Source organism: Lycorma delicatula, chromosome 3 (assembly GCF_047948215.1).
Source record: "Lycorma delicatula isolate Av1 chromosome 3, ASM4794821v1, whole genome shotgun sequence".
In the NCBI taxonomy this organism is placed as follows: Eukaryota; Metazoa; Arthropoda; class Insecta; order Hemiptera; family Fulgoridae; genus Lycorma; species Lycorma delicatula.
This window is the reverse complement of record NC_134457.1, coordinates 148946702-148962370: the sequence shown is the minus strand read 5'-3', so window position 1 is coordinate 148962370 and position 15669 is coordinate 148946702. Positions and strand designations below refer to the sequence as shown.

At 28.2% G+C, this 15669-nt stretch overlaps 1 protein-coding gene across 6 annotated transcripts in view; it reads right to left on the bottom strand.

The window, feature by feature from the left end:
- The window catches only part of puml (pummelig), a 40937-nt gene that overhangs the window by 4337 nt on the left and 20931 nt on the right, over positions 1–15669 (bottom strand). For 5 of the 6 annotated variants that reach the window (XM_075360796.1, XM_075360792.1, XM_075360794.1 and 2 more), the window contains exons 3-6: positions 12428–12634; positions 9179–9353; positions 6553–6707; positions 4489–4603 (exon numbers count right to left, since the gene is read on the bottom strand). In XM_075360796.1, coding sequence (XP_075216911.1) covers positions 4489–4603; positions 6553–6707; positions 9179–9353; positions 12428–12634 — 652 coding nt within the window. The remainder of the gene's footprint in view (positions 1–4488; positions 4604–6552; positions 6708–9178; positions 9354–12427; positions 12635–15669) is intronic. The other variant, XM_075360797.1, reaches the window with a different exon arrangement.

Genomic DNA, 15669 nt, shown 5'->3' with positions numbered 1-15669 from the left:
GCCTTTTGTTATGTTATGTGGTGAGTTTACTGTAAAATCAAATAGAAAAAACATTACACCTTTAATTAAAAAAGCATATCATTTGTACTTTCAGTATAAAATTGATGATCAGAATAAGACATGGGCTCCTCATATAGTATGCACTAATTGTTCTGTATATTTAAGAGGATGGCTGAAGGCCACGGAAGGCGTTTGGCGTGACCAAAGGATCATGTAAGCGATTGCTACTTTGTTTAACAAGTGTGTCTGGAACTTCTAAAAAATCTAAACATACTGTAAAATATACTTCATTGCTATCTGCAATCAGGCCGAAATTATTTCAGTTCCTGAGCCACCTGTGAATGTGTTTCAGAAGCAGCGATGAAGAATCAGGCAGTACTAAATTAGTACAATAATGATTTTGATTTTGAATTATCGTCCAATACGCCACATCTTATATCATAAGGTGAATTAAATGACTTGGTTAGGGATTTATACTTATCAAAAAAATCATGCTGAACTGTTAGGATCAAGACTGCAAGGTTGGAATTTACGTCAAAAAATACAAAAACTTTTCTCAAAGCCGACAAAAAGAATTTTCTCAGTACTCTATTGATGAAAATAATTTGCTTTATTACACAAATATGGATGAGCTTATGATGCACTTAGGACTAGTTCATAAACCTGAGGACTAACGTTATTTCATAGATTCATCCAAGTATAGTTTACAAATGGTTCTAGTACACAACAGTAACAAATATTCTTCGAAACCAATCGCTTATGGTATTAATTTGAAAGAGACATACGATGTGACGAAATACATGCTTGAGAAAATAAATTATAAAAAACAGCTGGAACGTACCTGGTGTTTTGAAATGTATAGCTATTTTGTTTGGCATGCAGTTAGACTATACTAAGTACAGGTGTTTTCTTTGCGAATGGGACAGCCAAGCTATGGATAAACATTATGTTACCAAAGAGTGGAAGACTTAATTCTAAATGGGAAAAATATTATTCAGGAGCCCTTCAGTTAAATCCAAAAAATATTTTCAGTTATTATATAGTTCATAGTATATAGTACATAGTATGTAGTTCATATCGGTTATTATAGTTATATTTCAGTTATTATTCAGTTGAACCCAAAAAATATTTTTACCTCCTCTCCATATCAAGCTAGGACTAATGAAAAATTTTGTAATAGCAATGAAGAAGGATAGTCCCGGATTCTTGTACATTGGGCAGAAATTTCAGAATGTAAGTGAAGGAAAAATTAAAGAAGGAACATTTGTTTGCCCTCAAATAAGAGAGTTTGTCAAAGATGATGTACTTAACTCAATGTTAAATAATGTAGAAAGTGCAGCTTGGGCTTCATTTAAAGATATTTGCAAAACTTTTCTTGGCAAACAAAAATCCGACAATTAACACAATATTTTGGTGATGGAAAGCCGCTATAAAGGAAAATGGAATACTAACATGCTAGCCGATTACTATTGAAAATTAATTCAGGATGTGCCCAAATCTATTTATAAAAGAAAAGCATCAGCAAAATCATTCTAACACATGTATGGCCATGCAAAAATTATAAATTTTACAGATTTTAACTATATTTTCCCTTAATTTTTTTTTAAGTGTAATTTATTTAAAACTAAATGTGATAGAAAAATTGTATTTACAGACTTGTAATGTATGCAAAAAAGCAATTCACAAAATGGTATCACACTAAGAGAAACGTTAAAAAACATTTTTCAGTCTATCAGTGTATTTTTAGTCTATTGTTGTCATGTGAGACGTGTAAACAAACTTTTCGTGAAACAAGTTTTTGTTGTGCGTTACAAAAATGAGTGACACTAATTATGAGCAAAGTTGTGCAAACAAGTTCTGTGTTAAACTTGGCGAGAATGCTACTGAAACTTTTTCAAAATTGAAAAGGGTGATAGAGATAATGCTCTGTCACAAGCCCAAATTTTTAGGTGGTTTAAAGCATTTTCAGATGGCCGGGAATCAGTTATGAACGATCCACGATCTGGAAAACCGTTAACATCAAAAAGTGACGACAATGTTGAGCGAATCAAAGACTTGGTACGGTACGACCGACAATTAACTATCAGAATGATTGCAGAACCGTTGAATTTGAATCATACCACAGTCCATCAAATTTTAACAAATGAATTGGACATGAAAAAAATTTGTGCAAAATTGGTCCCGAAAAACCTCACAGTTGAACAGAAAAACACAGGGTGGATGTGTGCTGCGATCTTCTAGAGTGAATTGAAATTGAATCTGATTTTCTTAAAAAATGTTATTAATGGTGATGAATCTTGGATATTTGAGTATGACCCAGAAACAAAATGCCAGAGCAAGGAGTGGCACAATTCAAACTTATCACTTCCCAAAAAAGCAAAAATGAGCAAATCAAACCATGCCAATTTGTTTCTTCGACAGTAATGGCATTGTTCATAAGTAGTTTCTGCCTACAGGACAGACTGTAAATCAATATGTTTACAGTCTTCAAAGACTGCGGAAAAGAGTTGCCTGCATGAGTTTTTGGCAAAGAAAAACATTCCTGTAGTTCCTCAACCATCTTTTTCACCTGACTTGAGTCCCTGTGACTTTTCCCTGTCCCGACTTTAAAAAAACACTTCAAAGGACACCATTTTGTAACAGTAGAAAATATTTTTTTAAAAATGTAACCGACCATCTGAAGGATATTCTGAGTTCCAACATTGCTATGAAGAGTGGAAAAACCATTTGAAACAATGTGCGTGGCTTCCCAAGGGAACTATTTTAAAGGTGTTAAACGAGTCCATGTATAGTTTATTTTCAGACCTCGTATGTATAGTATAAGACACAGTCAATAACAGCAAGCTTGGAGGTGACAATTACTACCCAACATAAAAACATGTTCCTTGTTCTTGGTAATCCCCCTTACAAAGTAATTGTTCCATTTTTAACAAATGAATGCAACAATTTTGAAATTAAATAGTCTGCTAATTCTGTACTGTATAAATAAAATGAGGCAGAACCATATAACTGAGCTTTACATACATGGAAAAGCAAAAGAGAAACTAATAAACTAGAAAATTGTTTTGTATTTGAAACATGTCATTTTCTTACTGTAAAAACAGAAAAATACAGTGCTTCATAAACAACAGTTGCATCATGTTTATGCTATTAAGATATAGTAGCGATGTGTGAGCCGATCATCCAAGGTCGCCATTATGTGGAAGCTATTGTAAATAATATGTATTTTAAGGCATAAATAAAAAATAATTACTGGCTGAATTATATTATTTACAAAGATTTTTTGGTTTTTCAAATAAATCACAATTAGTTTGTAGCAAGCCAGGTCCATAATTCCAGTATGGCCATCATAATAGGCCTGAACATTTAGAGGTACTAAATTTTTTTTATTGTTAATCAATTTACTTATCAATTAATGAAAAAAAATGATTAAAACAAAGATGTGGTACATTGTGTAAACAAAGGAACGTAGTACATTTTTTTATTGCAAATAAATATGCCTGTTTTATTCTAACTCAGAACCATGTAATGAAAGACAAAAAATACTCCACTCTGCTACAGAGATTAACTAAAAATAATTAATTTACCCATCAAATTACCTTAGTTATTTATATTAAGAGCAATAATCTTATATAGACAGCAAGTAAAAATTAGTCATACGTTTATTATTTTTACACAGACTTGTTTATTTCTATAATTTTATACTTCGTGGATGACTTTGCCATGTTACTGTCAAAATAAAAAATCTTAGAAAAAATGTAATTACACCATTAGATACATAAGTCTTTTCTACATAAAATGTAGAAAACAACACTTGCATGATGTTTTCAGTTTTCTTTTATTGGCATGAAAAAAAAATGCTTTTTAGATAGGAAATTGAATTGCATCGCAAATCAGATTGTACTTAAACAAGAGAACTGCTGTTTCAAATGTTTCTTTATAATTTATAGAATTGTTTTCAAATTTATGTTCATCACACATCTCTCATCTTATTTCAAATTGTTGCAGTTAAATTTACACTGGAAAGTTAATTCTAATGACATCAAATTTATTGATATACTTTAAACAGCTGATTTGATGTTTATTAATCAATTTATTGATTATTTATAAATATAAAACACCTGTTGCATTCCAGAATCTACTTCTTTTCCAAAAATATCATGAGTGTTTGAAGATAAATTAATCAAAATGGCACAAAGTAGAACGATAAATAAGGGTTAGTTGAATAACATGTTAGAATATAAGATATTTATGGCTGCCTAACTTTTAGTTATCTGAAATGCCAATAGAAAGAAAACAACACAGGTGTTTTATACAATTTACACAGGAGGACAGATGATCTTAATTCTGTAATTAATTTTTTTCTATGATTGCTTTTGACCACACACTAACATGGCAAAATCACCTGCCAAGTTGTATGACACTTTGTATAAATAAGTGTCTGCTACACTCTGTTGTCACTATATACTTTGTTCATAAAAAACTTACGTTGGAGATTGAGCATTACACTGAAATATGTACTGAGAAACAACACTTGGATCCTCTAAAACTGGAGAGAATTTTCTAACTAAATCTGGTCGCATTCTCTCTATTAATGCTTGACCTAGAAATCAAAGCCAAACAAATGCAGTATTATCAAGTAAATTGTATCAATAAGCAGCATATAAATTACAAAAAGCTGGTAAATGCTACCCAAAATAATGATAAAAAAAGTCCAGCACATGAATAATCATCAAAGACAGGATGAAAGCATACATTTATAAAATTATTTTTTTAAATCTCCAATTTATGTAATGACCACTGACTGGTACAAAATTAGTTTTTTTTTCTAATTATGAAGAAATAATATTCCAATGAAAGAAACATGTTAAGCTATAAAAGAAATTATATTTTACATCCTAATACAGAAAATATATTAAAACATTATATATTTATGAGTTTTTATTTGTATATCCATGAAAATAAAAACACATAAGCATTTAAGAATTACATAACAATATAATGACAACAATTCAATTATAAAAATATTACCAAATTCTTATCAATTACGTGCCTGATAAGAATGTGATTTTTTTAAACAGTTTTAATGAAAACTTTATTTGAGATTGGATCCAAAATTCATACCATCAGTTCTCTATAGTACATTATGATAAATATCACAAGTAGTAACATATCATATCAATAGCTATCAGAGACATTTTGTTCAGCTACCTGAGATATGTGTGCTCTCTGCACTATTAATTTTATATGTAATTACAAATATTTTTGATATCCAGCTGATACACTAAAATAGGGCAAGAGTGGTCCTGCAATAACACTGTAAGCAATTTTTTATTCTAATTAAAATAAGTAATGTTGACCGTCATAAATAAAATAAGTAACTTTGCAACTCATCAAACTATCTTAAGTAAGTAGTGGGACATATTATTGTCGAACATATTTGATAAACACTGAAAACTGTTCTCACATTAATAAATTAAGAGAAAAATATAAAAATTCAAAGCTTAATTTGAAAGTCAAAAATAAGGAAATTGTATGTATATTTATTTAAGTGTTCAGTAACATTTCATATAGTATTATTTTCTGATAGGCTAAAAAATATGAGTAAACTTTTCATTAAATATAACCCTCCTTAAGAAAAAGCACTCCCATATGATTTTTTCTAAAAAATTATTAACATTAAACCTCTTATTCTCAAACTAATCCACAATATTTTATGATTATAACTTAAACTCTTCCTGAAATATAAGACGAAATAAGTGGTAAAAACATGCATGTTGCCTCTGTGCATTGTGTAACATACATACTTTATATTCATAACATAAAATTTTTAAGAAAGATTTTTCCACTCGATACATAAAGAATCTGGAAAGGGATACTTTTAAACCAGTCACAATTTTTCTCAATTATTTATTATAAAAGCTGGGAAAATAAAGCAAAGTGAAGATCATTTATGTACCTGAATTAAAATTAGAAAAAATCTACTTGATTCACCCTTCCCACACTGAAAGAACTGCTATCCATTTTGCATAAAAATTGTGATTCATTATGTTAACTTGTAATGTAGCTTTAAAAGAAGCAATTTATTTTTAATAATTTTTTAACTGAAAAAATAAATATTTTATAGAAATTACATTTCATAACTTAATTAAATATAAAAATAAAATTTCTAATTAAAAATTCTTCATGTGCAAGATAAATTTTAACCAATTAACCATTAATTTCAATTTTAATCAATTTATTTTGTTTACAAGCATCTAATGTGAGCTAGCCTGTTGTGGTGCGATACATGCAGACTGCATCAAAAAATATATTTATCATAATTTGATAACTGTAGTCAAAACAAAATATTGTCATCAAAATACACAACTGATAAAAAAGTGTTATTCAGTAGTTGCAATAATTTTTACAACGCCTTGAAAATACCTATGTGCAACACCTGGGAATTGTTTCAAACAGTCAAGGTTATGGCCGTTTCCCTGTTTAATTTCAGCTGCACTTTAAAAACCTCAGTACAGTGATTTATGATAATAAACAACATTAATACATTACCCCATGGTCCAGCTGCTCTAATAGCCCAAAAAGGATTGAATGGTTGCATAACATATGCGATAGCTCTGACTACAAATGGAATATTTTGTTTTAAAACCACATCTTTTGGCCTCTCAGGAAATCCCCAGGGATCAGCCAGGATTAGATGGTTCACCCTAAAAAATATTTAATTATAAAAACAGTTTATAATACTTCACCCTGGACAAAAAATATAAGCATTACAAATCATGTTAAGCTTAAACATGCTGATATAATTGGCAATGTTCATAAATAGAAAGTTTCAAACAATAGATATTAAGTAAACATTAACTATAATATTATTAAAATTAGAATAGTACTGAAGTTTTGATAAATAATGAACACTTTTGCTGTGCAGCATGATCTATTGTAAATAAATTAAAATCAAATAATTACAGTAATCTGTTAATATATCACTCAACTTGTTTACATTTTAAAAGAAATCTTCAGCTGAAAGCTGAGTTTTCCTATTCCATTAAAGAAATTAATGTTTTTCATAAATCACATGAAAGATTTGAAAATAATTTCAATATATATGAAGAGCAAATGAAAGTAAGCAACATTGAGAAATAGGGGTTATGTGTCATATAAAAAATATATTAACTTATCAACATCTGCAACATTTTTCATAATAGTAAGTGTAAAATTTTTGTTACAGTTAACATCTTTTTGTGTACTTCCTATTTTTACAAGAAGATTTGCAAAAGTTGTTCTGCATCTCTAAGCATGTGTAGCATCTCTAAGTATGTGTATCCAATCTATCCAAAGTAAATTTTAATGAAATCAATGCAGTTTAATTTGAATACTCCTGGCTTGATGTGTTTATCAGTGTATGTTTTGTTAGTTTACTGCATGATTTTGAAAGTGATAGAGAGAATAGCTTGCTTTCTTAAGTAAAAAAGAAATCATTGTGTCCGTTTCAAAAATACAAAAAAGATATATACATGATAGCAAATTGTCAAACAAACAACCAAGGAGGAGTTTTACTGAAATTAAAACTGTATTAATTAATTGGAATTAATACAGTTTTAATTTATGTATTGACATATTGCATCAATTAGTATATACAATAACCATGAAGTATTGAAATTAAACTGTGGCAATCGCATTACTTATTGCATCGATTAGGGAATGTAATTACCCAGATATACAGGCACTACTCACAGATCACAATGAACATTTGTAACACACAAACCCCATGTGATCAATATTAATAATAGAAATAACATATCTGAATAATACAAATTTTACAAATGTACTAAATTAGGCATAAAACATATTAAATCAATAAACACAACATAATCGCTGAATATTTGATTTCACACTTAAACATTTCCAACCTTTTTAACAGATGTCATTAGTAACAATGTTACCATATACTCTGATGAAGGTGCTGGTATTAGCTTTGAAAGACCTGAGTTAATACCAGGTGCTGGTATTAACTTACTGAGTCTAAAGACTCAGTAAGTTAATAAAAGAGCCGATTAATATTTAATAATTTTAAGACAATCAATCTGACAATAGTGTGTGTTATTAAAAACAATATTTATAGATTTAAAGATGGTTACTGTTTTTCAGTAAGCTACAGCTATTACATGATTACTCGTTGTCCAGCAGTCAATAACACTTTAATTTAATGTTACTAAAGGTAGATTACTTATAAATGAAAATAAACAGACTACATAAATATTTATTTAAAAAAATTAGTGGCTAATAAAAAAGTAACAATCAACAGATAACTTTTTTCTAACAACTATTTCACAATTTAAAGAAAAAATAGATATAATGATCCACAAAACTAATTAAAAATAGCAAAGCATTAAATTCAAATTCTTTTATTTCTTTCACTTTTACAAAATTAATAATTAATGGAGTAATCTTAATACTAATTATAGTTGTACTCTAAGGTTATCTATTCATAGTCTAGAACCAATATTAACATTGTTTTATAATATAATTTAATATTCATTACTTAACTTAACCATACTTAATTTAACATTGTTTTATAATACAATTTAATATTTATTACTTAACTTCAGTTAAGTTATTTAAATCAAAACTGAAGTCTTGGATATTCAAAAAATCAATTTATTTCAGATAATTGTACAGTGGAAACATGCAATGATGTAAGAAAGTATAAAAGATAAGGTATAATTTACAATATTGCATTTTGACATGCTTGTCATTTCCATTCAATGGAATCAGTTAAAATTACTGAGTGGTATTATCTTAAAGCTTTCAGATAATTGATGCTGTGCTATACTACAATTTTGATCTTTTATAAAAATTATTTAGAAAGTATACACATGTAATAATTTATCTTTAAATGGCACAGCATATTTAGAATTTTTTTCAATTGTATGATTCTTACATAATGAGGTAAAATCATTAATGAAAAATGCTAAGCCGAAGCTTGGAACAATTAAAATATCTATAATAATTGATAAACTTAGATAACACAATTAATGTAACTTTGATGTAATATTTATAGAGTAACTGTTATTTTATTAAGTTTGATTCAACATAAATAATGATAATTCATTTACTGTAGCAGTTTAAATAAGATGACATCCATCAAAACTAAAGAAAGGAAAAAAGGATAACTTACCTCTCAGGATATTCTATCGCATAAGAAGCTGCCAAAAAACCACCCATACTGTGGCCTAATAATATGAATTTTTTTATTTGCATTTCTTTGCGCCATTCTTCTACAGCTTTTACTAACTGCTTTTCTGCTTCCAGAGGATCTGAACTAAAAACTGGACGAGAGCTCCTACCAAAACCTACACAAAACATTTAAAGTTACTCTTTCAGAGCACTTATTCGTAAAATTGTTAAGTAGAAACTTCATACCAACAACTACATGCAAAAATTTATATATAACCATAAACAGCATGCATGATACTTTAATATGTGTAATAAATAATACAATATTCATTGGAGCACAGGTATAAAACTTTATTGCAACAAATTTTACAATCTCTCAAATAAATATTGAATATCATGATCACATATTAACTATATAAAATCAAATGGAAATATATAAATTACAAACGGATTAAAAAATTCATCTATTGTTTAGTATTGTGATTGATAAAATTGTTTCTAATAGTTTTTCCAAACTTGGAGGAGTTCCTTGTGTTTATAATGTAATCAAAACGTATATCTGACTTCAACTCTGTATTTCTATTTAACATATCAATATGATGTGTTAATTTTATATATTAGCAATTTCTTATTTTTTAATCTTGTTAAAAAGTAGTACTAATTAATCATGCAGTTGTATCTTTTAAAGAGAAACATGGATAAGATGTAATGAGTCATTCCAGTTATGTCTCTTGGTGTAACAGGGATGCCCTTCTCTGGATAAAAATTTTGCTTGAAAATTGCTTTTTATCAGTTTGTAATATTTGTTACAATGAAAAATGACATATGTGGCTTGAAAATGTTTTTGCAACTAAAATTTCTTTACAATCAAGAAATGCATATTATCTTGAACCGTGGTCTGAGAATCTATCAAAAAAAAGGGTATTATGTAAACAGTTAAGTGATAAGTAGGAGTAATAGGTACATTTGTTATTAAAATAACTATGAATGTTTCAGTAATTCATTTTAGTAATTTAAGATAATGTTTTAAGTTTGCAAAAACATTCTTGTACTTAACTGTAAATTCTTGTGTTAACTATAGTTAGTTTTGTATAACTAATTTTTTTGTGTAATTTCCACTAACATTATATAAACAATATTTTTTTCTAGTCTATTTAAAAAAATTTTTTTTTTTAAAATGTGTCTTAAATGAAACTGTAACACATTAATTAATAAACTAATATTTTTCTTTGTCTGTAACATCTTTTTACAATTTCTATTCATAAAATGGTTCTACGATAGAAGATGTTAGTAGCTTTATCCTTGTTTTCCTTAATCATAATCTTTATTATCTCATGATAAAAAAAGTTATTATTATTATTTTTCATTAATTCAACAAGTTTAAAGATTGTGCCGTGAGAATATAAAATGAAAATTTTGTACCATATAAAAAATGCCATGCCTGATCAGTATTCAAACCTGGAATCTTTGGATGAAAGGCTGAGATGCTACCATTCCACCATGGAGGAGAATGGAATATTTGGTGTGTGATTGTTAGTATCAACTCATATGCCACATAAATTTGTGTTAAATCTGGTTCTCCAACAACTTTAAATTAATCAAAATTATTAATCTATACCGATAACAAAGTCAGTATTTCGAAGATGGTGAGGGGGTTCCAAGAGCTGTAGAAAATCCCTAAAATTTTCTCAACTTATCACATGAAGCAGCTAGCCATGCACATGTTCTTTCCATCTTTTCACAACTTGGTTAACGAAGAAACTAAACGCACAACAAACAAATTACTATGAATAACAGACGCAATTAATTTTTTATATATCACACAACAAACAAATTACTATGAATAACAGACGCAATTAATTTTTTATATATCAATCCATCCAAATTCTAACACAATATGACTAATTAGAGGAATGCATCTGTTTCATAGATGATAAAAAGTATTATCACCTTTTACCTCACCAAGGTGATATAACCCATCTGAGCAAATAATTTTAGTACATTCTGATTAGGAAGGATTTCATAGAATAAGCATAATGTTTTTGAAGAAATTAAAAAGAAAGGGATTTGCAAAACTGAAACTTAAAATAAGAAAGAGATGGGAGAAACTATTATAAATATATAAATCATCTGGTGATATGATTATTAATCTTGCATTTTAAAAATCTTTAGTTCTACAATAAGAACTAATGCAGGTATAAATTAAGCAACGGTAACATACAGGTGGTTATTTTCCTTACTCTCTGTAATCAATCAGCTACTGTAATTCATGTTATAAAAAAAGATGAGAAAATCTTGTTGGAAATTATCATCCTCCATCAATTTTTCTAAAATAATTGAAAAATGCATAAATAAAGATTGCTGTGTTTTCTCAATTGTAAAAAGTTTTTTATCACAAAATCATTGTGGTTTTATGAAGAGTAAGTACAATGAGGATAGTTATTAAAATTTACATTATTACAAATATAGTATTTATAATGGCCTTAATCAAAAGCAATCGCTGCATTAATTAATTATTGATATTACAAGGGGATTTGAGATTTTAGATCATAAAACTGTATTAAATCAGTTATAGAAAGCGGATATTAGAGATATTCACCTTTTTGGTTCAAGAGTTAGTTATTTAAGGGCTCAACGTCACAGTTAGACTACAATCTACAGCTCGAGGCTGATTACTTATAGAGTTCTTCAAGGATCAGTTTTAGTGGCAATTTTGTTTCTTATTTAGGTAAATGATTAATGTCAAGGAGGATTCTCTTACAGCATTTGCTGATGACTTTGTCTTCTGTTATGAAGCAAGTTCCATCAGTATGTTGAGAAATGAAATGTAGAGTGACTTAAACAGACTAACACACAGGTTAATTCACAAATGTATAACATTAAGTAGTAAAACAAAATTTATGATTTTTTAGTAAATGTAAGCAATTAAAATTAAATAATCCATTGCACTATAGATGATATGGATATATTAAAATGATACTAGAGCATTATAATAGTTGTTTAGAGATACAGATTTTGTCAAGAATGAAAATCATTTTAAAAATAACTTAATCTATTTTATAAATTCAAATACAACTTAATCTACAGAACCATAATTATATTTAAAAAGTTACAAAGGAAATAATGATATTGGTGTACTGTTATTGATCGACATCGATTATTAAGTTATTAACTATATATTATTAAGATTTTCCTTACATAATATAATTACAGACATGAGCATAAATAAAATAAATAGATTGAATCATACCAAGTAAATCAATCGCATATACAGGACGTTCAGCGGCTAATGCATCTAAATTTAGACACCAAAGAGCAACACCAGATCCTAATCCATGAAGCAACACTAAAGGAGTCTTTGGTGATTCTTCATTCAAAGCAATTGTCCAAATTTTATCAGCACTTCCAACAATAGGACCGATATCTACATAACATCCCCTATATGCTGTTTTAAGACCTAAAAATGGATTAGATAGAATAGTGAAGATTACTGATTAGCAAGGACAATAAATTATAAATCTAAATGGTAAATGTAACAGTTGTAGGTTCATTTATGTAGATTTAGATTTTATAAATAAGAGATCCAGCTTTAGCTCAACAGACATCTGAACCATAAGTTTGGTTTTTGTACAATCCTCTTGCTAGGAAACCATCCCGGTGGGCCTCAATACAGAAATGGCTATCCCACAGTCTAGTAAAAGGTGCCAGCACTGCATTACAGATGGAGCTAGATTAACAGTGGCACAATTCCCTTCCGCTGGTACTTTTCTCAGAGAAATGGGTTGAAGGATAATCAAAGGGGAAAATAAAGAAAAGGGATGATCAACCCATACAGGCACTACATCTGTTCATGGTAGTTTATACAATCTTGCCTACTCATCCAGGTAAATGCAAATATAATACAGGAGCCATTTCATGTAATTTACATTGCTTTAGCTATTTTGTAAATCAAATTTATTTCAACTTAAACAGATAGTATATACATTTTATCTTTCGTAATTATAAATCAAAATTACAGCAAGCTAAAATAATAATAAATTTCTTGGGACACATACTGAAATATTAAACAAAAATAACAATAAAATAAAACTAAATTAATTATTTAGTTAAATAATCATCGCCATTCTCTCACTCGCTCGCTGTGTGTGTACGTGTTGATTTGTTTAAAAATCGTTGAACACAAAAATTTATAACTACTTTTATGTACTTCGAAAAATAAAAGAGTTTTTATTAAATCTTTTCTACAATTAAGAGAGTTTACTTTCCAGGAAAAGAATTAAGCCATGTAATCAATTCCCTCCTAATTGTTCTTTCTTATCCTGTTTACTGCAACAATCTTTATCTGCAAATATTTAGATTTATAAATACCCATACAAACACTTGCGATAGTAAAATGTTGAAAAGGATCAATATTAGCAATCTCCAAGAAAGCGGAGATGCATCAAAATTAGGGCTATAAAAAGAAATCTTTACATTCATTACTTTCCATAACATCAGCTTTGTACTGTTATAAATTGTATAAGGGGTGAAAGTATTTTTATACAGTACTTGAAAAACGTCCATCATCATATTCTTTTCCATAATGGGGATTCAAGCTCAGCCATAATGTTCCTTTAATATCAGTGATTACAGAAATAATCATTATCAGTAAATCTCTAAATCATTCTGTATAATTATTTTATAATTTCACAATTATCTTTAGACTATCTCCAACTATCCTTAACCGATTACCAAGTAAGTAATACAAAGAATTTAACATTTAACCTACGAAAACAAATAGCCATACTCCTAATCCAGCCTAGATTAGTAAGAAGACTGTAAGAAATTTACCAAATAAAACATTTGGTTGTAGGGAATAATATTTTTTTAACTAATTAAAGAAATTATTTTTTATATAATAAAAGAAGTGGATGGAAGAAGTAATCAGAACTGAAAAAAAATTACAAGAAAAACTTTTTTCTGTTCAGGTATTATGTGGTAGAGCAAACAAAATCTCTAGAGGGAAACTTTACCAATAAAACTGTTAACAGATCTGTACAAAAACCATCAAATATCAGATATTCATAAAATTTGTAGATTGTAGAAAGAAGCCTGTTAAACTTTTTTTACACCATTAACACAACCTTTTTGTGATACATAATTGTTCAAAATTCTACATTTTATGTAATGCGAAGGTAAATATTTATCTAGAAATGTTTTAGCAAGGGAAGATATATTTGTGGTGAATTAAACAATTGCTTAAGGCAAAAGTTTTTCAAATTTAAATTATCTGCAGCTGGAATAAATGGTAAAAAACCAACAACATTGGAGAACAGAATAAGGCAAATTTAAAAGAAACTGAGCCAAAATTTAATGGCCAATTGTTATATAATTTGAAGAACTTGCAGATATTATTTTAAATGATTTGCTGAAGGAACTACCAGCCATATTAAGTGATTTAAACAAGAATTTTACTATTTGACAGACTTAGATGTGACGCAAGATTTTACGGGAACTGTTGATAAAAAGTAAATGGAACAATTACTGGTCAAGAACTTTGATTATACTTTGCATAGAACATGATTTTTAAGTTATAATGCAAAATGACAACCCGTCAATATAAATTGTTTGACTTGGTTACCACATTAAAATTTATTTTAAATTTTAAGAGCAAAAATTTACAATAAATTTATTTGCTGATTAACTTCTAGAAGCGAAAGTAAAGATATTAAAAACCATGTAATAAATTTTTGGAATAGGAAATAAAAATCTGCATTCGAAAATTCTTTAGCTAAACAACATGGAATTACATGATTAGAGACAATAATTTACAAATTCACAACTTTTACAGATAAGAAGCGTAATGTTTTCAGGTATTTTTCAACAAAAGATGCAGAAAATGTTTTACAAGAAAATTTACAATGCTTTATACAAGATGCATAATTTTATTCCGTTTCTTTCAAAGAAATACGGAAAATATTATACAAGAAATACTTGTACAATTGAAAATTTAAAAACAGACAAAATAATGTGATACTTTATGTTTACTGGCTTATGTTGTGTAGTACAAAATAATTAATAAATTAAATCTGATTTAATTTTTAACAATGCAAATAAATAAATGTTTTACTCAGACCACATAATTAGTAATTACACAAATATATTACCAATCAATAGAGCTGTATTGCTCAACAAAATAAAAATATGGAACTGCCCCAACATTTGCCAGGAAGGTAGAAGAAAATGGGAAAATCTTTTTTGGAACAAAACATTTTGAGACAATACTGCTTTAATCAATAAAAGAGTATTTATTTTTTAGGGTAAAAATTCAGGTTTCATTATTTTAAAAAAGGCTTTTCTTTGAAACACATATGCATGCGGTCAAAGGCACAATTATTATAATAGTGCAGAAACATAAAACCTTCAAAATAATGGAAACATGATTAAAGAATGAATTTCTGTAGTACAATGATTTTCAAAAATTCTCATAAATTTAGGAAAATTAAACATTGT